The sequence below is a fragment of the Drosophila kikkawai genome, chromosome 2L, assembly GCF_030179895.1.
Source record: "Drosophila kikkawai strain 14028-0561.14 chromosome 2L, DkikHiC1v2, whole genome shotgun sequence".
Lineage (NCBI taxonomy): Eukaryota > Metazoa > Arthropoda > Insecta > Diptera > Drosophilidae > Drosophila > Drosophila kikkawai.
Window position 1 is genome coordinate 30,773,616 of NC_091728.1, and position 27,904 is coordinate 30,801,519.

The 27,904-nt window shown below is 41.7% G+C and overlaps 1 protein-coding gene across 1 annotated transcript in view; it reads right to left on the bottom strand.

Annotated features, from left to right (window-relative positions):
* The window catches only part of dpr21 (defective proboscis extension response 21), a 306,824-nt gene that overhangs the window by 45,775 nt on the left and 233,145 nt on the right, over positions 1–27,904 (bottom strand). The window contains 1 exon segment of the mRNA XM_070286878.1: positions 27,353–27,480. Coding sequence (XP_070142979.1) covers positions 27,353–27,480 — 128 coding nt within the window.

Here is a 27,904-nt window from a genome sequence, read left to right on the forward strand (position 1 = left end):
ACCTTCGATACGTAATGAAGTACCGTGGAGCCTTAATGATAGCTTTGAAGCCATTCGTTCAAAGATCAAGTTTATTTAAGATCCTGAATCAAGCAGAGCTCTGAAAGTGGCAACCTGACCATTGCTTACCTTTACTGATACCTTGACTGTGGCCAGCAGATTGTAACTCTTCTTACTTGCTGCCCCTACAGATTGTAGTTCTGTTGATTGTGGTTCAGTTGCTGCACCTGATAAAGTTTCAAGATGCAATGTATGGTGTTTTTTATCGCATTTAAAACACAAACGGCCTCGGCATTCCTTTGCCTTGTGGTCGCTGCTGAAACAGTTTACACACAGTCGTTGTTTTTGTACCCAATTAAGTCGTTCGGGTATTGGTTTATTGCAGAAGTCATCACATTTGTATAGCCAATGATTCCGTTTGCAAAATGGACAGCTTGGTAATTTTCCAGCGCTGGCAGAAGTACATGTTGGTCCCTTCTGTTCCCTTTTCGCTTGTTTACTTCTTTTTCCTGTTCCCAGTACGCGAATTCTTTGGTCGAGGAAGTTAAGTATTGAGTCGAAACCTTGCAGTTGTAGAGAACCATCCAACGACTGTTCGTAGAAGGCTCTATTAGCAATATCCAAGTTTTTGCTTAATGATAGCAATCAATATTGTATCCCAGCTAGATACATCGATTCCTAGTCCCTTTAATGATGCCAGGGACCCGATAGTTGTTATATACAACTCTTTCAGTGATTTCAGATCGTCACTATTTGTGTGGTGTTGCAAGAGACGATTATGAATCGTGTCGGCTATGTGTCGGGGATTGTTGTATTCGTCAACCAATATGCCCCACGCGCTTGCGTAGTTTTCTTCTTTTAGATCGATGTGTCTTATCAATCTCCCTGCCTCGCCCCACCGCGAAGTGGATCTCTTGAACTTGTGACCATAGTGATTTTATCAAATCACTTGTAATGGTTTTTCCAGTCTCTGAAAATTCTTTCAGAGCCCGATGGATAGTCTGATATGGCTCTTTGTCGGCGACATGCCGACATGAGTTTGCCCACAGGCTGCTGTATGCTTGCAGCGTCTGCGTTTCCTTGGGCATGGCTCGTAGTTTGAGTCATTGCGTCAGTTATGGCGCTCCGATACTTGTCGTATGAGTCACGACAGTCTTTGTAAAACCTTACATATTCCGAGGTTCTATATTTCTCCAGAACATTACGGTCATTTTCCGCAAATCGATTCCACGCTTCATCGATTGCGGCCAACTTAGTTTGAAAATAAGTTGGGTTTTGCTTCCTCTCCGCAGAGTCTTTCTTGAAATTGCGGATCAGCGTATAGATCTCTTGACTTATCACTTCCTGCAAGTTTAACGCCTCTGTGGCTGCTTGCTCCTTCAACATGACTAGTAATGTTGAAAAGTGCTATATTCTTGACCCGTTGGGAGTGTTTTATTCGCTTTTTAAGCCGGATACGCTCCTATTCACAACCGTTTAGTGGTCTAAAGAATTAGCAATTGTTCACTTGACTTGGAGAACACATTAGACTCTGAGTTCTAGTGAAAGGATTTTTTCAAAAGATGCCCAGGATTGTTCCAAGAGTTGGGACTTGAATTGTCCTTAGGACTTGATTGTCAGGCCTGAATTGTCGTCAGGACTTGATCGTCAGGATCTGAATTGTTCTTAGGATTTGATCGTTAGGACGTGAATTGTCGTCAGGACGTGAATTGTCGGCAGAACGTGAATTGTCGGGGTCACCAAAATGTTAATGTGAATGTTGATTAGTCTGAGGAGGCTTCGATGCCTGGCAAAATAGCGCATAAACTACTTGCCTTGTTTGTGTCGCATCCAGCACTGCGGACTGCGGTTTGGAGGAGTAAAGATCTCTTTGAATTGCAGACGATTACTGACTTTATTGATTCAAAATTAACGATATTTATAGCTAACAAATGTGCTTGCATTTACGAATATTAATGATAAAGAATAATGTAGGTTGCTAGTGCATGCGGAAACAAATATGCTTCTGGCTACAAATATTGATGTGCAAGAATAATGTAGGTTGTAATGGTATATGCGGAATGAGGCTATTGCTCCATCCCACTTCATCGCGTCAGCAGAATCTACATATGCGCTTGACCTTGTAATCTATACTTTATTTTGGCCGCATATGAGATTGCTGCGACTGACGAATTACAGATTATGTAATTGAAAGAGCTCTAAAATAAATAAGAAGTCTTCATCTGCTGAGTTTTTGTAAGAAACTGATTTTATTTCATTCAAACCCTAGCTTATATAGCTAACATGAGAATGTACATTGTAGATCTTAGTTCTAGACCCACGCACCGGACAGTTCCCGATCGTGAGAAATAGTCTAAGCGATAAGGGTGCACATGTCAACCCGATCGTAAATATCCTAAACAAACCCAGACCGCTCACAGGAGGTCATATTTCGGGTTACTTGTTACATAGGCTCAAGTGGCGGTTTCTTATAGCTATGCACACAAGTGTTAGACCGTGCACTGTGGCCGGGACTTACATCGCTAACAGATGCGTTCTTATTTATAACCGTGTTCATGTTTGAACATTCTGCCAAGGGCCAGCAAGGTGTGGGTGTATATTTAAATTAGTTGCAATTAAAAATAAGTGGACTGTATTTTTTTTGTTTAACTCGATATAATTCATTTTGCAACTAATATTTTACAACGCCTCTGTATCATGGCTTAATAAACAATTACAATTTCATTTTAATTTTTAATTCATGTTCCTGTGTGAACATTCTGGTAAGGGCCATCAAGCTGTAGAATTTTAGGTTATCAACAAAAAATACAATACAATTCAAAATTATTTTTTTACGAATTACAAATTTTAAGATTTTGTTTACAGACATCGAAAGCATCAGCTTGTAATTGCCTGCTTACGAAATTATAATAGTTTTTTATTATTATTAGCGGAGTGCCTTTAGTACTCCCAGATACCTCCAAAGTGAGGTCCTGCCGGCGGAATAGGTGGAATAAAATGCCACTCAATTCCTTCTTTTAGTGGCCTTTGCCAACTTTCTAGCTGCGCCTACAAAATTTGTTCCGCTTATCGGAATAATTAGTAGCGCATTTTCCTTTTCTTGCGACAAACCTTCTGAATGCTGCTGCAGTCAGCGTTGGATGCGTTGATGTGCCGCCTGAATCCTCGCTGCTGCTGTCGTCGCTGCTGCTGTCGTCGCTGCCGCCTTGTCGTCGCTGCGGCTGTAGTGGTTGTTGCAGACTTATTTGTAGTTGCTGCCGTGCGGTCGTCCCTCCTTCTCCTTATTCTCCGTCAAGGGCTGGGTAACTTCCACACAAAATTTGTTTATATTTTGTCGATTACTCGACAATAAAAAATTTTCCATTTTTATTCTCTTAAAAAACCAACCAATGGAGGTGGAACAATTTTTTGTTTGTTTTTTTTTTAACAAAAAGGACTCTTTTTTTATCCTTTTGCATATATATATGGTATATGTTGGCCATTTCAAATACCATGCACTTTTTACTTTTTCTTTAAGCACATTTTCTACTGATATTATTGGCTCCAGCACGCCTTACCATTTTTTTCATGGTATTACAGCAACCTAAATGGTGCTTGTTTTTAAAACATAAAAGACTCTTTTGTGTCTTTTTGTTTTTATTTTATACTCTGTTCCTTACCACGGGTGGGGGGAAACCAGAGTTAATTATTTTGCTACCTTTTAGCTACAAGTGTTACTTTACTTCGCTTGAAGGAGCTGGCCTTACTCTGAGTCCCTTACCATAGAGGGGGAAACTGCAGAGTTACCGAAGCAAAAATGCTCCGAAGGCTCGAAGGACCAAAATGAAAGAGCTCCAAAATAAATAAGAAGTCTTCATCTGCTGAGTTTTTGTAAGAAACTGATTTTATTTCATTCAAACCCTAGCTTATATAGCTAACATGAGAATGTACATTGTAGATCTTAGTTCTAGACCCACGCATCGGACAGTTCCCGATCGTGAGAAATAGTCTAAGCGATAAGGGTGCACATGTCAACCCGATCGTAAATATCCTAAACAAACCCAGACCGCTCACAGGAGGTCATATTTCGGGTTACTTGTTACATAGGCTCAAGTGGCGGTTTCTTATAGCTATGCACACAAGTGTTAGACCGTGCACTGTGGCCGGGACTTACATACATCGCTAACAGATGCGTTCTTATTTATAACCGTGTTCATGTTTGAACAGTAATGTTATGATTATGAATTATATATATATTGTAGCGACTGAACAATATTTTACGTATTGTTTCTCTTTTCGACTTAGAAATCATTGATTGGGATTGCTTAATAATTTCTTCTTCTACTCTACAAGCTTCGATTACCTCAGTCAAGGTATTCTCTTTTTCCAGAAGCTTTTTCTTCAAGTCCAGAGAAGTCCAGGAGTCCATGATTTTATCTTTTAAACAAATCTCTTCAATTTCGGCATTAGTGGAACCGAAATTGCATTTCTGCATTTGCTGATTGTAAATTTTGCGAGACTCTCACCTTCCAAAGGTGAAAGGCTCCTAAATAATGCCGCGCAAAGGTTAAGTTTTGTTTTGGTGAGAAATAATCATTTAGCTTTTGGACTAACACCAAAAATACGTCGACTTCTTTATTGTTATCCGGGTCTACGAGAGTGTCGGGCAAGGAGTAATGGTTTGCAATTGCACGCCTCCCAAGTGAAGCAACTTATTCTGTTACCTAATAGGTGTTCCAATCTCCTCTGCATCGATATATACTTGTAATGCGCGAAACCATCTTTCCTATTCGTTTTATAACAATGATTTTTCAATAATTTCACACAGGAAAGGTTTAATATTAATATTTAATATTTTCGCCCATTTCCCTTTTCATGCGAATTCTGAAAGTAAAATAAAAACTAAAATTTCATGCCTTCAATATCTCGGCAAACTGCCTCTGACTATGTCACCTTATTACAAGGCTAACTGCCTCTGGACAAACAGTTTATTTCTCTGTTTATTAGCCTTTTTTTCTTTAACTTACAACGTACTGTTGCCCAGTTAAGCTTTTTATTTAATTCATTTTTTTCCCTGTGAGCTATTTCATGTCTTCTAGAATGATTCTTTTGACTTGCAACCAAATGTTGTTCAGTCACTCTTGTAATTTGGATTATGTGTCTCTTTTCTTGAATCGTGATGATTCTCTTGACTTGCAACCAACTGTTACTCAGTCACTCTCTTGATTAGGCTTATGATATTTTTAATCGTGATTATCTCTTTCTCTCTCTCTCTTAGATATTGGTCTTCCGCTCCATATCTTGATCTCTTTTTTTTTCATCATCGTTTAGTTTACCACTATCAACGAGAGCATTTACCGTATGTTGGCGGTGGTAGGGCACAATAATAACCGAAGAACAAATGGAACACCAGAGGAGAGAACGAAAGAAAGAAACCGACACATGTGTTTGTGGCAAGTACCGCAATATCACGAAATTATTCTTGCAAGTGTTTGCTCAAAGCAACAAGACGGAGAAGTCGCTGAAGAAGTCCACCCACGATGAGATCTTCGCCCGTCGTCAGGAGTTGACCTACATGAAGATAAGTAAGTCTCAAAAGTCGGCCATAGAGCATCGCAGAATTTTCAAAAAGCTGCAGGAAAGTTGGAGAAAAGATTCATAGATCGAGAGTTAACGAGAACAGGAATGGTGTAAGAGGAACTTTGATCGAAAGCGATTATAAAGTTGAAGACTTAGTCGCTACACAACGGACACAGTATGTTGCTAGAAAGAAGTTGGCTTGAGAGTACATGGAGAGTACTTTACCCAAAAACAACAAAAAGAATTTGTCAATAGACAACCTTCTTTGCCTTCAATCTAAGCTTAGACCCGTTGGGAATTCTTAGCTTCGATGTGAAGGCAAAAACAAACTTCGAAACCCGGCAATAGTTCTTTTTGTTGTTCTTGAACCACTCGCGCTTTGATTTTTATTAAATCGAAGCCGACTGAGACCTCAAGTCCTGCAATTACGAATGCTAAAAAAATACAGGTCGATGCTAACAAAAACAAAATAAATTATTTACTAATATAAAAAAAGAGCTAAGTTGAGTTATTTTTTTCATCTAACATATATTTAAACAAAGCATATAATTATTTGGATATAATAAAAATTAAAAAATTTAATAGAGCTATAGCTATATTTTGCATTTGACCTTCATCGAGTGCAGGCGAGCCTAGAGACGACCGCTACGCGGAGTTTATTCTGGTAGTGTTTTTTCATGGTGAAAAATTAAATTCGGAACTCTAAACTACGTACTGATAGTTAGGCCAAGCCCTACAGTACGTATGACATACGGACACTAGTGCGTGAGACGTGTTTTTGAGCTGCAAAGTTCATTTATATGGTGCCACGCGTAACAAGCTCAAAATAATGAGCGGCGATCAAAAGAATGAGCGTAGAAGCTCTGTAAACCAAAGAAACTGTTGTTTCGCGTATTTCTCAACTCGCGATATCGAAGCAGAAAAAAGGTCTACCAAGCCCAGCCCGGCTCTACTGACCGTCAATGGCAAGAGAGCTCTTGCTCACCCGCCCTACTCACTCCAACACCTACATCTTGAAGCTATGAATGCCAAACCCCACCACCACCGGCTTCGATGGCTGACGCACCAACAACAAGCAGTGCTGCAATTTCTGCAAACGCAGCAAAAGCAACAGCAACGACCAATATTGCGAAATCGGTGCTAACTGCCGCAGCGCCAAATTCAATGGTAACAAAAACCGTGAGCTCCGATAAGCAACAAGCGGTTCCGGCCATACAGACTGGCATGGATCGCTACATCCAAATTAAGCGTAAGCTCAGCCCACATAACACGGTTGGTAAAAAACCTAAGATCAACCGGGTCACCAAAAGCTACGACCCAACCAACTCCAACCGATTTTATCCGCTAGCAGCTGATGGGAATAAACAAGCAGAGACGGTGCAGGAGACTCAAAAAGAGCCAAAGCCCCCAACTATTTACATTAGGGAGAAAAGCTCAAACGCCCTGGTCAACAAAATTGTTGCGCTGGTCGGGGACGGAAACTTTCATGTTGTTCCGCTTATTAAAGGGAACATTTGCGAAACAAAAATTCAAACCAAAACAGAAGAACACTTCCGGGCTGTGTCTAAATACCTGAAAGAATCCAAAAAGAATTTTTACACCTACCAACTAAAAAGCAGCAAGGGACTGCAAGTCGTGTTAAAAGAAATTGAACCAGACGTCGCCCCCTCTGAGATACTAGAAGCCCTTAAAGGCAAGGCTTTCTTTGACAAGAATGTTAGCAACAGTATCAACAAAAACAAAAAGCCGCAACCACTTTTTAAAGTCGAACTTGAGCCAGATAGTAAAACCCTAAAGAAGAATGAAATTCACCCAATCTACAAGTTGCAGTTCCTATTGTGCAACGGTCCTGTGCAATGCACAAATTGCCAGGAGTATGGACATACGAGGACATACTGCACCCTTCGGTCAGTTTGCGTAGTCTGTGGAGACTTCCACAATTCCGCACACTGCCCTGCGAACAAAGAAGACCCAAAAACGAAAAAATGCGGAAACTGTGGAGGAAATCACACAGCTAACTACAGAGACTGCGTGGTCTACAAGGAGCTGAAGAGTCGCATGCGACGAGCGACAGCTACACGCCAACAAAACACACAAAATGTGTATTATAATTCAAAAAGTACTCCAAATGTACAAAGTATGATGGAGCTCATGTCATTTATGAAAACGACCATGCAACCGCTTGTCCAGAACCAGAATATGGTGATACAGTTGCTTGTAGCACAACAGTCAAAATAATCAATGTCCAATCTACATATATCCACGTGGAATGCCAATGGCGTCTCACTACATAAACTTGAACTAACATAATTTCTAAATGAAAACCACATCGACGCCATGCTACTGGTTGAAACGCACCTCACAAGCAGATACAACTTTCATATAAGAGGTTATACCTTCCACCGCACAGATCATCCAGATGGTAAAGCCCACGGCGGGACCGGCATCTTTATCAGTGAACGCATCAAACACCATTTTCACCAAAGGTTTGCAACAAATTACTTGCAAGCTACGTCCATAAAAGTGCAGTTTGGTAACGGCAACCTTTGCATTGCTGCTGTCTACTGCCCACCTCGCTTTACAATCTCTGAAGGTCAATTTATGGATTTTTACAACTCTCTTGGAGATCGTTTCATAGCTGCAGGAGATTACAACGCCAAGCATACGTATTGGGGATCCCGCCTTGTGACCCCCAAGGGCAGACAACTGTATAACGCTCTCATCACTGTGAGAAATATACTGGACTACGTTTCTCCTGGTAGCCCCAAATATTGGCCAGCAGACCCCAGAAAGATACCTGATATAATTGACTTCGCGGTGACAAAAAACATCCCGCGCAATTTAATAAATGCCAAGGCCCTTCCGAACCTTTCTTCCGATCACTCGCCGCTGTTGAAAACCCTCCTTCAAAGCCCAGAAAATACGGATCGCCCCTACAGGCTGACGTCGCACAGAAACAATTGGATTAAATACAAAAAGTATCTGAGTTCCCACATTGAGCTAGCCCCCCAGCTCAATACAAAAGCCGACATCGACTCCTCCACCTCCGCTCTGGAAGAGGTACTTGTGGCTGCAGCGAGGATCTCAACACCACAAAAGCAAATTGAACAGCTTATCCAAGAAAAGAGGCATCTACGACGGGCGTGGCAATAGATCGCCACACTCAAAGCAACGTCTAAATGAAGCCACACGCAAACTAAGCCAGGCCCTGAAGCAAGGTGCGAAAATGCACAATTAAGATATATTGAGAAACTCTCGACAACCAGCACAAAGCATCCCTTATGGAGCGCTCACCCAAATCTAAGCTCTCTGACTGAAACCGTCACCCGTATAAGAAAGTCATCTGGTTGCTGGGCACGCAGCGACAAATACAGAACGGAAAATTTTGCCTTACATCTCCAGGGCGTCTTCCAGCCGAACCCTGCTGCAAATCCATTTGAACTACGGCTAATCCAAATTGAAACGGAATCTACTCCAACATAATTTCGCCCGAACGAGATCACGAAGGTCATCAGGGAACTAAAGCCGAAAAAGGCTTCCGGCGATGACCTAATAACTCAAAAAACGATAATTGAACTTTCGAATTGTGCTATTGAGGTCATCTGTAAAATTTTCAATGGGATCATAAGTCTCGCCCATTACACAACAAAATGGAAAAAATCTATAATAATAATGAAACCGAAACCCGGAAAAGACCACACGATCCCATCATCTTACCGGCCAATAAGTTTTCTATCATGCTTGTCCAAGTTATTTGAATAATGCCTACTAGAGCGCAAAATTCCCTATCTGGGAGTTCACAACATCATCCCAGCTCATCATTTTGGTTTCAGAGAAAAGCATGGAACTATCGAGCAAGTTAACAGAATAACATCAGAAATTCGCACTGCCTTCGAGCATCGAGAATATTGCAGCGCGATATTTCTGGATGTTTCTCAACGGCCTCATGTACAAATTTTAAACACTGTTGCCGGTATACACACACAAATAACTTGAGTCGTATCTCTACAACAGAGTCTTCGCAGTGAGGTGCAACGCAACAACATCCGGCACCTATTCAATCGAAGTTGGAGTTCCACAAGGAAGCGCAGCGGATATCCCCACAAGTGACCAGCTAACATTATTCACTTTCGCTGACGACACTGCGATCCTCAGCCGTTCCAGATGCCCAGTCCGTGCAACAACCCAGCTCGCCAACCACCTCAAGGTAGTCGAGAAGTGGCTATCTGACTGGCGTATCAAAATAAATGTACAAAAGTGTAAGCACATAACGTTCACTCTCAACAGACAAGCATGCTCTCCACTCTACCTGAAAAGCACGCAGATCCCCGAAGTCGACGTGGTAACGTACCTGGGCGTCCACCTGGACAGGCGCCTAACATGGCGAAGACATATTGAATGCAAGAAACTTCATCTAAAACTAAAAGCCAGCAGCCTCCATTGGCTCATAAACTCCCGATCGCCCCTGTGTCTGGACTACAAAGTCCTGCTCTACAACTCCACACTAAAGCCAATATGGACTTATGGCTCCCAGCTTTGGCGGAACGCGTGCAGCACCAATCTAGACATCATACAGGGAGTTGATACGGGTTTCCAGAAGAAGCCGTCTACTACGTAACGACCTTCAAACCCAGCCATAATTAGTCAGGGCCATTTACTCTGTACCAGTCTACATGACTGCTAGTTAGGTAGTATTGGAAGATTTATTACACTTATTGTTAGTCTCATAAATGATAAAAAAAAAACAAGAAAGGAAGCTAACTTTGGCACGCCGAAGTTTGTATACCCTTGCAGATATTATTTCATTACATTTTACCTATACTTATTATGTTTACAGTTTGACAGTTACAGTTTTGCATTCCCAGCTTTACATTTTCTCTGCATCTACCGATCGTTTCTATAACAGTTGTATGATATAGTTGTGCGATTTTTGTGAAATTTATACCAAAATTTTAGAAAAATAAAATAAGCTTATGTCTCCGAGTAGATGAAAATACGTTAAAAAACAACGAAGTTATAATTTTTTCCTACTAAATTCCCGATCGTTCCTTTGGCAGCTATAAGATATAGTCGTCCGATTTTCATGAAATTTTTATCGAAATTCTGAAATAATATAAAATGGCCATATCTAAAAAATGGTGCAAAAATGTTGAAAAAAAACCGTTATAATTTTTTTTCTAAAAATTGATCCAACATTTGTATGGCAGCTATATGATATAGTCGTCCGATCCGGCCCGTTCCGACATATATAGCAGTGAGAGTATATAGAAGACTATAGCAAAGTTTTATTCAGATAGCTTTAAAACTGAGGGACTAGTTTGCGTAGAAACAGACAGACAGACAGACGGACAGACAGACAGACGGACATGGCTAGATCGACTCGGCTGTTGATGCTGATCAAGAATATATATATACTTTATAGGGTCGGAAACGTCTCCTTCACTGCGTTGCAAACTTCTGACTGAAATTATAATACCCTGCAAGGGTATAAAAATGGCCAAGTTAGCGAATGAAATCGTCACTAACTGCAAAACCTGCTCAAAAGCAAAATATGACAGACATCCTAAAAAACACGAACTCGGCGAAACGCCAGTCCCGTCTCATGTGGGAGAAATGCTACACATAGACATTTTCTCCACCGATAGGAAATACTTCCTCACATGCATTGACAAATTTTCCAAATTTCGAATGGTCCAACCAATTCCCTTTAGAACCATAGAGGAACTTAAGCCGGCTTTACTACAACTCCTTAATGTTTTCCCTAAAGCCAGAGTCATTTACTGCGACAATGAACCATCATTGAACTGGTACACCATCCGGACCATGCTGGTAAATCACTTCGGAGTTAGCATGAATGTATGAATGTAATACCTAGCATGATTCTACGATTAGATAAGGAGGGTAAGTTAATTAGTATGAGTCTACTGGAATAAGACGGTAACCTCTGGTTTGCATCCCAGTTGAAACCGCGTAAAGCGACAAGTAAGAAGTTCTTTTGAACCGATTCTATGCGTTTACTATGGACGCCATACTGAGGGCTCCAAACGCAGGATCCATATTCGACCACCGTTTAATGAAACCAAGCACACCCCTGTCTTTATTCACCATGCACGAAATATGATCGATAAAGTCAAGTTTAGGATCCAGACGGACTCCTAAATCATCAACTATATTAATTTTTTCCAAAGAGCAGCCGTTTAGCGTATAAGTTGCAGGCTTAGGAGTGACACGGGAGAATGTCATTAGCTTGCACTTAGAGCCGTTTAAGTTTAATAAGTTCACGCAGCACCATTGTTAAGATCTGTCTGTAAGTCTGATTGGCAAGTAGCATCGTTATATTGCACACAAAGCTTGACGTCATCAGCATTCATAAGTACTCTGGAGTTGGTCAAAACTTCGGGCAGATCGTTGATAAATAACGTAAACAGTAGGGGACCCAAATGACTCCCTTGCGGGACGCCAGATGTAACCCTAAGAACATTAGATAGTTTATTTTCGAAAAGGACCTTCTGCGTCCTGCCATTTAGATAACCTGAGATCCAATTAAGAAGATCAGTCGGAAATCCCATTAAATCGAGTTTCCGAACAAGAAGAGAATGGTTAACAGAGTCAAATGCTTTACTGAAATCAGTATAGATTACATCTGTCTGAAAGTTATTTCGGTATCCCTTTATTATAAAGGAAGTAAGCTCCAACAGATTCGTTGTAATTGATCTTCGCCTAATAAAACCATGTTGACATGGAGAAATAATTGACCTACACAGGTGCTGCAGATGAGGAGTAATAACATGTTCGAACAGTTTAGGGATTGCCGACAACTTAGAGATACCTCTGTAATTGTTGGCATCCAATTTGCTACCTTTTTTGTGGAGAGGAATAACGAATGAATGACAGTATAACGGAACACAGTCAATAAAAAATGAATTCATAACACGATAAAAAATACCCGCGGCTTCCGCCATGTCACTGCATGTGTATAGATCGGACCAGTTGTAAAAAATTATGAAATTATTCAGCCGTACGAAATCCGTCTTGCTAAAGCAGAAGACTTCTTGGGCTGGACTGTCAGACTTATTCCGTGAAACAGTCCCCAAGTCGATAGTCACATCGAAAGTGGGATGATAGGGATCTTCGGGTTGCGTCAGGGGCGCCACCCTAGCTAAACTAACTCTTTCCGGATCTGAGACAAAACAAAGATCAAGCAAGCGCTCTAAGGAATTTCGAACATGATTGACTTGGGACAGCGAAATGTCAAACAAGCCTGCAATAAAATCATGATGTGTTGTCGTAAGAAGTGTGTTAGTGGAATTATCTAGGGACCAAATAGCCCCTGGGATGTTAAAATCACCAAGAACTACTAAATGGTCCCTATCCGAAAGTCTTTTGGAGACCAACTGAATAGCGGAAAGATGGTTCCAATAAATAGGAAGTTCCGACAATGGAGGAATGTAGGAACATGTAACAAAAATGGAAGTACCATTAACTGATAGCTTCACGCAAAGGAATTCAACATTGTTGGATTCCTCGAAAATTATTAATTCGGACGTGAGAGTGGAGTCGACCGCTATAAGGACACCTCCCCCACGTCTGATAGGCCGATCTAGCCGGTATACTGTGAACGCAGCTGGAAAAACTTCGGAGCTCAGAATCTCCGGCTTTAACCAGGTTTCTGTGAACACAATAACTTGGGAAGCAAATGCGACGCTGTCGGAATACAATTTAGGAAGCTTACTGCGTAAGCCTCTTGCATTCTGATAGGAAATACAAAGGGAACTGGTTAGTTTTTTGGGACGGAATTGAACGACGTAGAAGGAGCATTGGGCAAATCTGGCCTAGGAAGAGTAATTCCTACAGGCCGCTTTTCCTTTTTCTTACCTTCGAACTCTTTGACAACCACATACTGTGGCCAGATTTTGGGCAGAGCATAGAGTGCCAAAGACTTCGTCAGGAACATTTATCTTGAAAGACGAAATGTTCCTAGGGTAAGAAAATTTAAATTTTTCCACCTTAATTTTTTCTCTATCGACTTTTACTTTGCCTTGGATAAAAGCTATGACATCTTCCGATGTCTGATCAGGGGAAAGCCGCGAAACAAATAACTGTTTTGTTGGTGGAATTGCCGTAAGGGGTTTTGGCACGGCATACTGACCAACCATACCACTTTCGGCCGGTAGTCCGGGCCTGATACCCTGGCAGGGACTAGGACTAGGGCTCTGAGAGGGCTGAGACAACAGTTGGGACCCCCCAGTGGACAAAACGGAACTGGGCAACACCGGGGGCACGGTCGCACCCGCGACGCATTCGGATACCGAATCCTTTTTAGCGCTCGATCTCAGGATTCTTGGAATTTGTCCCGGGGTCGGGGGCAGAGTCGAGGGAGGCTGCTGTGCAGTGCCTATCACTGGTGGCTTATAGCTGTCGCGGCAACGCAAACAACAACAAACGCTAAAGGCACAAAAGGGAATGCAAAAAGAGCAAAATGCAAAGCAACCGCAGCAGCCCAAACTAAAATGCAATTTAAATTGAATTAAATAGCACAAAATAAACAAGTAGCATGCACACGCGAAGTGAACGGTAATTATTTGAAACACCAAATATTAATGTTAGTAAACCCCGGAGGTATATAGACAAATTCTACACAAATCGGGAGCGCAAGAAAAAAACACGTCCGTTCACTTTGAAGGAAGAATATAATTGAGAGCAGCCAAAGAGTCCCAAATAGACACAGGACATCTATTTGAAATGTTGCTCGCGCGAAATAGAATGATGGAGCTACAAAATCTTATGCTTGCAGTATCTCTTGCAAAAATTAACGCGGTTAGCCCTAATATATTAGATCACGCAGATTTGGAGAGTGTGTGGATGGAAGAGCCCACCGAGTTCGCCATCAGAGATGTTTTGTCCGTAGCGGCCGTAGAAGTATTGCAATCCCATAACATCTTACATTTTGTTATTAAATTTCCAAAAATTAAATCAACTTGTGTCAATATTACAGTTTTCCCCGTGTCGCACCACGACATAATTCTCAGGCTAGAGGACAGGGTCATTGCGGGCTGCAATGGAGATATCCATACGGTCAGGAATTGCTCTGTGGTACCTGCAGCAACGTTCTGCCAACTGGCGCAAAGGAAATCATGTGCCCAGGAGCTCCACGCTGCACAGTAGCGCCTCTCGAACAATTAGCGTTGCAAAAATCGAAAAAGTCATGTTCGCAAAAACGATTTTAACCATACTTATTCGACAGAAAATTTCCCATGAGTAGCTTTGGTTTATGTCGTTGCATTTTCGCAGACGCAGCTCGACGCAGCCGATGAAAGTTAATTCTGGCCCAGGAAAGATCCACGTAACTTGTAGACATAGTGTAGTCGGTGGCTTTCGTCGGCTTCAGAAGTTATAGACTACAGACTACAGGCAGAAAAAGGTGAAAAAATGGACACCAGGCAGGTAGCGATATACCTGTACAAGCCCAAACCAAGTGCCGTTTTTTTTGGTTAATTAACAGTTTATGAATGTATCTATAATTTAAAGTAAAAACCATGACCATTGGTTTTATGGTTTTCGTGTAATATTACCTGAAAGTCGACCATTTTACCTACTTTTTTTGGTATGATGCAAAAAACAAAAGAAAGTTCAACTTTGAATACTCATATCTTCTACAAAAAAAATCTTAAAATAGATTTTATTGCAGATTCTGAATCCTTGGGAAATTTGTCGAATAAGTATGGTTAAAATCGTTTTTGCGAACATGACTTTTTCGATTTTTGCAACGCTAATTGTTCGAGAGGCGCTACTGTGCGACATAAACCAAAGCTACTCATGGTGAAATATACCAAAATACCGACACAATTTCATACATTCCAAGAAATATACTAACTGTAGCGCGTCGCGGTTACACTTTGAAATAAAAAAAAAAAATTTTTTTCAGTTTTCAAATTATTTTTATTTGAGCAAATGCATAAAAATAAACATAAAAAATTAAATAAAAAATATTTTTTAAAAATTGTTTTCATTGAAAAAAAATTATTTATTTACTTTGATCCCCTTTAAAAAGGCGTATTTGTGGGCGTGGTACTTTATGCAGTACATATATACATTTTACAATAATTACCTGTCCAATGCCGTTTAAATTATTCGATTATCTTATTTGGTTCAAAAGATATGATTTTTGCAACGCTAAATGAGAAAAGGCGCTACTGTGCGCTGGTGGTATTGCACACTGCGATATCCAACATAGCGACTTGCACCCCATTACCTTCGTAGACGAAGGAATTATCATCATTAACAATCGCCCGGCTCATGTGAGGGTGGACAATGGCACTCAAGTCCACCTACGAGGAACTCACCTCATCACCTTCTCGAGAGTGCCACGGCTAAGGAAACCCGCTACGTCAATCATGACACGGCACAGAAGAGGGTACCAGGAGTGGCCAGTTCGCCTTCGCTTAACATCACCCTGGATTCCTTCGCGGGTGTCGCGAGTTTCCCGAGTTTTTTTAGGTAGATCGCTGCCCATCTACCTAAACCAAATGCAATCTTATCAATAAATTGCTGGTGGCAACTGCGAGCGATTCTCTCCTTGACGAAAATTGTACAAGAGTTAAATTCCGCTAACATATATTACGAAGCACTATAAATAAGATTGCATCAAAAAATTTGCAGTTATTAAAATTTTTTACATTTTTGTATCATTTAAAATCTGAAGAATAAAAACGCTCTCTTCTCGTAGCATAAACAGCTAACTTTAACAGTGAATAACTTTGTAACACTTCAGATTAATGTTATAAGAATACATTCAGATTAATAAAAACCTATTTAAACAAACTTTAAAAAAAATGGGTTTATGCCAGAAAAGGTGGTCGTTCGCCCCATAGTGCACTGTTATTTCATTAATGTTTAAATCCATTTCAATCAATCTGGCGTTCTTGGGCTACTGGGATATTTGTTTCCAAATCCCACTTCAGAAGTTTGTGACAGGATGTTTTCTTCCTTAATTCTTTATTATTTCGTTCTTTTTCACGCGTTACACGTCTAGCTTCTAAGTCCGCTCCAATAACAGTGATAACGCTCTTCGCAGGCAGCACACTTTTAGACCCCGAAAACCCGCAGCAGCGCTCTGAGAGAGATAGGGAGAGTAACTTGCTCTCTCAGAGAGCGTAGCTCATCGAATAGTGTGATCAGATCATAATTATTATAATAGTGTTATCAGATCTTAATTATTGTAATTGGGACTACCTCTCAATTTTCCTTTGCTCCTCCAAGTTGCCAAAGGTCACTCTCCCATTATGGGAGCAGTCTTTGAGCAACGAGTCCGCAATCCCTGCCTGGGAAGAGATGAGTTTTTTTTCACGAGTTCGGTTTTGTCATCGCTTTCTCCAGATTACTCAACCGCAAAGAGTATCATATATTAAGCAGACGCGGTTATACCTTAATTGTTTCGCTAGGCGGCATAATCTTCGGGATGTTTTACGTGCAAGATCCGGCATAGTACGTTGATGCATAAAGACAATCCGTCTAATTCTATAACCGCAGCGCAGGCACACAATCCTGAACAGCCCATCTCAAACACTTTAGTTCATTTCATTGGACTTTAACCGGCCCAGTTTATTCAACCACTAGTATGGTTTCGTCCTTTACCACACATGTATCCATAGAATCCGAACCAACCATGGAAACACTTCTCACAAAATTTTGGGAGGTGGAGGATCTTCCATGTAGAGTGGTAAAGGAGACGGACAAGTTTTGTGAAGAAAGTGCGACGACGAAAGTCCGCGTAGTTTTTAACGCATCCAGTCCTTCTTCAAATGGGAACAGCCTTAAAATCATCCTTTATCCAGGGCCAGTACTGCAGTCCGATCTCACTCTTCAAATCCTGAAGTGGCGGACATTCAAATTCGTTTTCAATGCCGATATTACCAAGATATATCGGCAGATTTTCCTAAACCAAGAGCACACACCGTTTCAGAGAATCCTTTTTCGAAATGATCAAGGTGATATATCTGACTTTGAGCTTCAGACTGTCACGTTTGGAGAGAATTGTGCCCCTTTCCTGGCCCTACGTACACTACAGCAGCTGTCCGACCATCTCAACGCCCAATATCCACAGGCGTCGCATATAATTTTTAAACTACATGTATGTCGACGATGTGCTAGCAGGAGCCCATACAAAAGCTGAAGCTATTTTAGCCATTCAGGATTTTCGAGCATCTCTGACCTCAGCTGGATTCCCTCTCCGCACGTGGACATCGAATGAACGTGCACTTCTTAAAGCACTTCCCAAAGAGCACCTACTTTCAAGTGATTTTCTTGACCTCGAAGAGGTCAGCACCACGAAGACATTGGGAGTACGGTGGAACGCTACAACTGAGGTCACCATTAATGCAAACTATTCCAAACTATTCCAAATCGCAAAATTGTTCGATCCAGCTGGATGGCTCTCCCCATTTGTGGTTCAGGCCAAGATCCTGATGCAGGATATTTGGTTAGCCCGCATCGGATGGGATGAGTATCTTCCCGGAGAACTGCTACAGTTTCCTCCACCAAGTTCGCATCCCGCGTTGGATACAATTTCGACCGGGAGTACAAGTCCAGATCCATGGTTTCTGTGATGTTTCCCAAAAGGCTAATGTCACAGCGATTTATGTTCGCATTATGCCGGACCGTTCGATATGAAGAATTACACCGGAAGAGCCTGCCTTATTAGCAAGGGCTATGTGTTGTTGTTTGTATGTTTCTCTACGAAGGCCATCCATTTAGAGCCTACGTCTGACCTCACAACAGAAAAATTTCTCACAGCATTCGCTTGATTCGTTTCGCGAAGAGGGTGCCCTCGACAAGTTCAGTCGGACAATGGTGGTGCGGCCGCAGTGCTGTCTCGTGAATTCCTTCAAGGAATCTGTGACGAACGCTTATAGTCACCAGCAACTCCTTTGGCAGTTCACACCCCCAGGAGCTCCGCACATGGGAGGTTTGTGGGAAGCTGGAGTTACAAGCTTCAAAACGCTTTTTATACCCTTGCAGGGTATTATAATTTCAGTCAGAAGTTTGCAACGCAGTGAAGGAGACTTTTCCGACCCTATAAAGTATATATATTCTTGATCAGCATCAACAGCCGAGTCGATCTAGCCATGTCCGTCTGTCCGTCCGTCCGTCCGTCTGTCCGTTTCTACGCAAACTAATCCCTCAGTTTTGAAGCTATCTGAATGAAACTTTGCTATAGTCTTCTATATACTCTCACTGCTATATATGTCGGAACGGGCCGGATCGGACGACTATATCATATAGCTGCCATACAAATGTTCGATCAATTTTTAGAAAAAAAATTATAAAGGTTTTTTTTCAACATTTTTGCACCATTTTTTAGATATGGCCATTTTATATTATTTCAGAATTTCGATAAAAATTTCATGAAAATGGATAAAGGATTTGCATAGGCGGAGAGTTTTGCCTTGTATGACGCTTTTTGTTTTTCTATTTCGTTCTTAACTGCAGGAATGCCGAGATCCCTGTGGATGTGTTCATTGCGAATATACCATGGTGCCCCGGTGATAGTTATCAGGATTTTTGATTGGGCGCGCTGTATGATATCTAGATTGGTGCTGCACGCGTTCCCCCAGAGCTGGGAGCCATACGTCCATATTGGCTTCAGTGTGGAGTTGTAGAGCAGGACCGGGCGATCGGGAGTTTATGAGCCAGTGGAGGCTGCTGGCTTTTAGTTTTAGATGAATTTTCTTGCATTCAATGTGTCTTCGCCATGTTAGGCGTCTGTCTAGGTGGACGCCCAGATACGTTAACACGTTGACTTCGGGGATCTGCGTGCTGTTCAGGTAGAGCGGAGGGCATGTTTGTCTGTTTTGTTCATTTATTTTAATACGCCAATCAGATAGCCACTTCTCGACTACCTTGAGGTGGTTGGCGAGCTGGGTTGTTGCCTGGACTGGGCATCTGGAACGGCTGAGGATCGCAGTGTCGTCAGCGAAAGTGGATAGTGTTAGCTGGTCGCTTGTGTGGATATCCGCTGTATATAGGACAAATAGGGTAGGCCCAAGTGCGCTTCCTTGTGGAACTCCAGCTTCGATTGATTAGGTACCGGATGTTGTTGCGTTGCACCTCACTGCGAAGACTCTGTTGTAGAGATACGACTCAAGTAATTTGTGTGTGTATGCTGGCAAGAGTGGTTTAATATTGTGCATGAGGCCATTGAGCCAGACGCGGTCGAATGCTTGAGAAACATCTAGAAATATTGCGCTGCAATATTCTCGATGTTCGAAGGCTGTGCGAATTTCTGATGTTATTCTGTTAACTTGCTCGATAGTTCCATGCTTTTCTCTGAAGCCAAATTGATGAGCTGGGATGATGTTGTGAGCTCCCAGATAAGGAATTATGCGCTTTAGTAAACATTCTTCAAATAACTTGGACAAGCATGATAGTAAACTTATTGGTCGGTAAGATGACGGAGTCGTGTGGTCTTTTCCGGACTTCGGTATCATTATAATTATAGATGGCTATTTTAGCCGTTCAGGAGTTTTGAGCAGCTCTGACCTCAGCTGGATTCCATCTCCGCAAGTGGACATCGAATGAACGTGCACTCCTTAAAGCACTTCCCAAAGAGCACCTACTTTCAAGTGATTTTCTTGACCTCGAAGAGGTCAGCACCACGAAAACATTGGAAGTACGGTAAAATGCTACGGTAGAAGAATTCTGTTTTGTCCCAAATGAGGTCACCATAAATGCGAAATATTACAAACGCGACATCCTACCGCAAATCGCAAAATTGCTCGATCCAGCTGGATGGCTCTCACCATTTGTAGTTCAGGCTAAAATCCTAATGCAGGATATTAGGTTAGCCGGCATCGGATGGGATGAGTTTCGTCCCGGAGAACTGCTACATCGCTGGCCTGATTTCCTTCGGAGCTACAGTTTCCTCCACCAAGCTCGCATAGCGCGTTGGGTACAATTTCACTCTCTAAAATCGCTCAATATACTAATGCCAGCCAGTGCCATGTGCGTTCCGAGCACAATCCAGCAGATCTAGCCAGTCGTGGATTAGCGGCTGAAGAGCTGGTGACCAGTGAGCTGTGGCGGCATGGGCCTTCCTGGTTAACTCAGCCACAAGACACCTGGCCACTTTCCGACCTCGACATCGAAAAACGATCTATACGATGCCATTTAGCATCCCCAGACCAAGGCATTCTCAAGTGATTCTCCAAGCTCAACTAGGCACTACGACTTTTCGCTTCATCCAGCGCTCGCGGAAAAGATCGATTACATGCGAGGAGCAGCTGTCCAATACGGAGATTTTTACAGCTGAGAGGCTCCTAATTTTCATGACTCAATGCAGATATTTTGCGCTTGAATATGCCAGCCTGAGCCAAAAGCGGCCAGTACCAGCATGAATCCCTTTCTTGATCCTCACGGCCTCATCAGAGCGTGTGGTCGAGGTACGGCCTCCGAGGTCCTCCAATATGGTAAACGTCATCCGATCTTTCTTCCATACAACTGTCATTTGGCTCGTCTGCTTGTTCATCTTACGAATAGCATATCTCTGCATTTTTTCCAAATTACCAATTTATTTGTATGAAACACTTAGATTCTCAGTTCACGAAGGTCAAATATTATTATACAAATAAGGCACAGATCCCTGCTTTCAGAACGACAGTATTTTATCTATGCTATAAGATTATGGAACCAATTACCAAGCTATCTAAGAAATATTAGCAGTGCCGCGCAGTTTAAGGCCAAACTTATTGCACACTTTCAAGAACAAAATGTGACATAAAATAAAACAAAGCGACCGTACTTTTTAATTTTAGTATAAGAATAATTAAAAATTGTATAACATATAGATGTGAACTGATAAGGAACTTGTCCTGTGTGACTAGCGCATTAACTTATAAGTATTTTGTACTTGTAGCGTTAGGAAGAACATCTTCAAATAAAAATAATAAAGAACGTCCCTTTTGCGTCCTTTTATGTTATCCGGCACGAACTATGCTGGACCGTTCGATATTAAGAATTACACCGTAAGAGACTACCTCATTACCAAGGGATATGTGTTGGTGTGTTTCTCTGCGAAGGCCATCCATTTAGAGCCTACGTCTGACCTCACAGCAGAGAAATTTCTCGCAGCATTCGCTCGATTCGTGTCGCGAAGAGGGTGACTTCGACAAGTTTAGTCGGACAATGGGAAGACCTTTGTTGATGCGGCCGGAGAGCTGTCTCGTGACTTTCTTTAATTTGTCAAGGAATCTGTGGCGAACGCTTATAGTCACCAGCAACTTCTTTGACAGTTTATACCTCCAGGAGCTCTCCACATGGGAGGTTTGTGGGAAGCTGGTTGTAAAAGGGTGGAGTCCGAATGGATTTCACAGGTTTGGAGGGTTTAGATTGAGGCCAATAACATCGGATCCTCATCTTCAATATCCGCACTGCTCGGGGGATCGTTAAGCGCCCTTTTGCGAATGTCGTATTGCTTCCGGGGGCGACCTACGAAAAACCTCAATAGCCGGCCGTATCCCCACTCCGTAGTTCTGTCTGCAAGTTATAAGTCAAGTTTCGACTCCATACTAATCCGTAATCCTCTGTATCCTACCCCATCATCCGGAACACGTCTACGCAACGTCATCGAAATGAAAAGCAGGCGAACACGAAGTATTAAATCCTACCGTTGCCGAGTCTGCCACGGAGTCCACCTGCTACGAAAGTGTCGACGATTCCTGCGGCTGAGTATTGAGAAAAGGCTCTGCGCTGTCCTCGCTAATCGCTACTGCGTTAATTGCTTGCGTGGTACAGCTACAAAATTTGCAACGCAGCGCACCACACGCTTTTGCATATGAAACAGCTGCCATGCCCTGACGCCGTTCGCGTCAGTCAACGCCTCCCTCTCGTCGTTCGGCTGCCGCTCCTCAGCACTTTTCGGCATCTCCTCGGCACTCGTCGGCCGCTCCTTGACACCCTTATGCCAAGCCTCGGCACTCGTCGGCCGCTCCTCTGCACCCTTCTGCCGGTCCACGAACCGCTGCATCCGCCACGCAGAGCGCTACCGGAGTTCCGACGGGTTATTCACTGTCCACTTTGCTGCAGCGGAACAGCGTTAATCTCCTCCCGACTGCGCTGGTGCGGATTGACACCGGGAAGCGAGTATTCGACACCGCGGCGCTTATCGGTCCTTGCACGCCTACGAGCTGCATCTTTGCGCCTTCCGACCGACGTGGTGAACAGATCTGTTCAACCACCGTAGGCTCCAAAACGAACGATAACATCCGGCTCGACCTCGTTTTTAAAATTGAGCCTCACGTGCGCATCCGCACTCCAATCCGACAGCTGAACGAAATCGTACTTTCATGACATAACTCTGGCTGATGAGCAGTTCTACCTCCCCGCTACGATATCCATAATCCGGGGCACAGATGTGTACCCGAAGGAGTTTCAGCCGGGATTTTTGAAGATGCAGGATGAATTGCCCGTGGCCCAAAGCACAGTATTTGGATGGGTCCTGTCTGGAGCCTGTCACACGCCGTAACCAGGAACGGACAACCCGAAGCTCCCCCGCTGCTCCAAAGCTCGTCCGCTTACTCTCCCACACTCGAAGCTGATGCGTCGGTTCTGGCCGATCATCGTGTCGCAAGGCAAAGTTCGGGACCGCTCGCTGACTTCAATTTTCTCCGTTCTCCCGCTCCCGCTATGTTAACAAAGTTATGCGGGCGGGAGCTCGGCTCCACTCTGTAATTAGTTTAGTTACATATATGAATCCAAATAAAAGAGACGTGTTACGATTGTGAATATACCCCGATGCCTCCGGCCTTCTAAAATCTGAAACTATTTTTGTTGCTCCATCTTTTTGAAATTCGAGAAGGAGGCAACTCCCCAACCCAACAGTCATCCTTGGCTTTTTGGTAGCCATTTAAAGTCAGTTGATTGTGCTAAGTTATGTGTTCCAAACTTGTTCTATTCCACGTGGCCAAAAATTTTTAAATTATTATTATTAAAATACTGTAGTTCTTTTTAATCTTAAGTATGGCAAATATTTATGAAGAATACTGTTCAAACATGTTTTATATCGAACCTAACCCCAAAGTGCATGTGTTTCGTGGCTTCGAACTAATAATAACGTCGTATTACGTAAACTGCAAATGAGGTTGTGTGTTTATATTGAAATAAAGTTAACATCTTTTGCGCATAGTTGCGCAAATTAAAAATATTTGAATAGTTTCAGGACAACTCAACATTCGCCGTTCTGAACACCAGAGTGCAAGCTTTAGCGAGAAAAAGTTATTGAGCTCTTGGTATCATCCTATTTAAAATTACGATTAAATACGATTTCCTATTTAAAATTAGGGTTGATTTTCATAAAATTAATACCGAAAATCTGAAATAATATAGTTTGGCCATATCTCAAAAATAAGGCAAAAATGTTGAAAAACAGTCAAGTATTTTTTTCTTTTAATTTATTGAACATTTGTATGACAGCTATATGATATAGTCGTCCGATCTGGCCGTTCCGACATATATAGCAGTAAGAGTATATAGAAGACTATATGCAAAGTTTCATTCAGATAGCTTTAAAACTGAGGGACAAGTTTGCGTAGAAACGGACAGGTGGACAGACGGACAGATGGACAGACGAACATGGCTAGATTGACTCGGCTGTTGATGCTGTTCAACAATATATATATTTTATAGGGTCGGAAATGTCTCCGACAAGTTTGCGTAGAAACGGACAGGTGGACAGACGGACAGACGAACATGACTAGATTGACTCGGCTGTTGATGCTGTTCAAGAATATATATACTTTATAGGGTCGGAAATGTCTCCTTCACTGCGTTGCAAAATTCTGACTGAAATTATAATACCCTGCAAGGGTATAAAAATCCGATAGCATATCTGATTTTAGCTAATTCAGTTAATAATAATAATGTTCCTAAAACATCAGGTTGTCAATGATGACACTCGTCACTAGCCTTTTATCACAAAACGCGCCAGGATCTGCTCAACCAAGTTCTGGACGTCTTCCAGTTTATCCAATCCAACCATGAGTCAAATTGGACTCAAGTCCTTGCAACCGGAGGTCCTACCCACTACCCGTACAGCCAGCGTACGCCAACTGCAATTGATTTTGCCATATATGGGGGGATTCGCTCTGAGCTCCTATCTATCTCAGGGAGCTTGGAACTTTGTTCTGATCACATCCCCTTGTTAATTGAGCTAAGAAGTACAGCTCTCAAGGTCTCCCAAAAAACACATATTTTCCCTCGAAACGCGAACACGGTTTCAGGCAGCAATTAACCAGCTAGTAAACCTCAACATGGTCCTGAGATCCCCTGAAGACATTGATGATGCCACTGAGGTCTTTGTGCGAAACATTCACATTGCTGCCGAATCTTCAACCTGTGGACAAGGTTCAATAAACCCATCAGATCCACCTCATGCTCTTTTAAAACCTGAGGTCCTGGATTTGGTGAGGTCGAAAAGAGCCTTGCGTCGCAGATTCATGCGGTCGCAAAATCCGGCCGACAAAAGAGCATATCATCGCGCTGAGAACGATCTAAAGAAGTTGCTGCATAAGACGAAAAATGATTATTTCTCAGATCTACTACGCAATGCAGACCCCACAAAACCGTATGGATTTAACCTCTGGAAAGCAGCAAAGTCAGTTAAACGGCAGACGCCACGCAGAATCCCTATAAAGCGTGCTGACAACACTTGGTGCAGATCGGATGCAGATATTTCTCTGGCTTTTGCTGACGAACTAGAAGGTCGATTTCAGCCGTTTGACTTTGCTAGGAGTGAGGACGTGGAAGCAACACTGGCTTTTCTTAATACTTCCTGCCCAGATGTAGAGCCCATTTGTCATGTAAGTCCGGAAGAAGTTTGTCTCCAAATTAAAAAACTGCACGTTAGTAAAGCACCAGGATTTGACGGAATCGATAATAGAGTTGCCAAAGCTCTGCCCAAAAAGGGCATATTATTCCTTGTGCTCCTGTTCAACTCCATGCTACGTATCTACCACTTCCCCACACAATGGAAGTGCGCAGTGATATCGATGATACCTAAGCCAGGCAAACCGGAGAACCTTGTTGCGTCTTACCGGCCAATAAGCTTGCTGCCAACATTCTCTAAAATATTTGAGAGAATATTTCTTAGCAGAATGATGGCAGTAAGAAGTGTTCAGGATGCCATTCCAGATCACCAGTTTGGCTTCCGGAATCACCATGGAACGCCAGAACAGGCTCATCGAGTAACGCAGCATATCTTAGATGCTTTTGAAAACGGTCAGCGTGTCGTGGAGGCAACACACCACCAAAATAGCAGCAGCATGCCGTGGAAAACTCAGAAAGCTAAACTGGATGCTAAAGTCCACCAGCAAGCTGAGCCTCAGCAACAAAGTGCTGCTATACAAAGAAATAGTTGTTCCTGCTATGACCTATTGCATCCAGATATGGGGTACTGCGTCCGACTCTAACGTAATGAAAGTGCAAAGGGTCCAAAACTGGGCGCTGCGCACAATCACAAATGCACCCTGGTTTGCTAGAAATGCAGACATCGCTAACGACCTCCAAATGCTAACAGTGAGGGAGCAGATCAACAGGCACTCAAGTCGGTACAATGAACGGCTTCTGGCCCACACCAACCACCTAGCGGCATCATTGGCCATCCCCATGTCCAGACGAAGACTGAAGAGACGACATCCAGGTGACCTTTGGTTAAGAGGGAGGCAAAGAACCCGAGTCCTACACCAATAACTGAAATGCCTTTGTAAATTATAAATTGTTGTTTATCGTTTACTGTTATGTTTCCATGTTATGTTTGTTGTTAGTGTTAGTCCCTACGTTTTATAATCATTGATTTGGTTGATTAACGTATAATTAAATTTGAACTTAAATAAAAAAATAAAAAAAGTCTCACAAATTAGAAGATTCAATAAATAAAAGCAAAGCCTAAAAAAAAAAAAAATATATATATATATATATATATATATATATATAAAATATATATGTAGATATTGTAGATATATATATATATATATATATATATATATAAAATATATATGTAGATATTTTTTTTTTTAGGCTTTGCTTTTATTTATTGAATCTTCTCATTTGTGAGACTTTTTTTATTTTTTTATTTAAGTTCAAATTTAATTATACGTTAATCAACCAAATCAATGATTATAAAACGTAGGGACTAACACTAACAACAAACATAACATGGAAACATAACAGTAAACGATAAACAACAATTTATAATTTACAAAGGCATTTCAGTTATTGGTGTAAAATTCTTATGCGTAAAGTAATGCACTCCTTCATTAGTTAAAGAGTTTTACATTCACACATTTCGATTTTTCTCTACATGTACCGATCGTTCCTTTGGCATGTAGTTCTCCGATTTAAAAAAAATGTAATCCCAAATTCTGAAATAATACAAAACGTCAAAATCTTAAAAAAGGTTAAAATATGTTTAAAAATAAAATATTCGGATCGTTTTTATGGCATGATATAGTCGTTCGATCCAGCCCGGTCCGACTTATATGTATAATGGTGAGAGTGGTCAGAAGACTTTCATTTTCATTCAGATAGCTTAAAAACTGAGATAAAAAAGGACAGCCAGGCGGACAGACGAACGACAGACAGTGCTAGATCGACTTGGTTGTTGATGCTGATCAAGAGTATATATACATAATAATACTTTATATGAGCAGAAAGGACTCACTGCCTTGCAAACTTTTTACAATATTTATAATAAATAGCAACGTAAAATCAAAATGCAAGTACCGAATATACAATTTTATATTACCTGATTGTTATGCGTCCAAAGTACTGTAATAGGTGGGTCTGGAAGATGTCTAACAATGCACGTTAGGTTAACCGTTGATCCCAAATCAATGTAAGCCTCCGGACCTCCTGGAATGCTGGTAATGGGCTCTAAAAAATAAAAATGTTTTTTACGCAAAAAAAAAAACTTAGAATAATCTTTGAAGATTTTTAAAAACAGGAATGCTAACATAACCAAATAAAACACGGAAGATATAGGTATATAATATATTTTTTCAAAAGCCAAGAATGAGACCACGACAAGATATATAGGAGGTTGCAATTATATTTTATATCGACGAGTTCCAGAATGTATCTTATATTAATAAAATAATGAAGCTATCTTCGGTATGCCAATATTTGTATACTCTTGCAAGTTAAGGCAACTTTATGAATAGATTATACCAGAAACCGTAATTATTATAAGTTATATTATACAAACTAAATGGTAATGCTTATCTTTAAATTTTGTTATTTTATTTTTAAAGACAATTATTAAAAGTAGTGTGGAAAGCACAGAAGCCCTGATTGAATG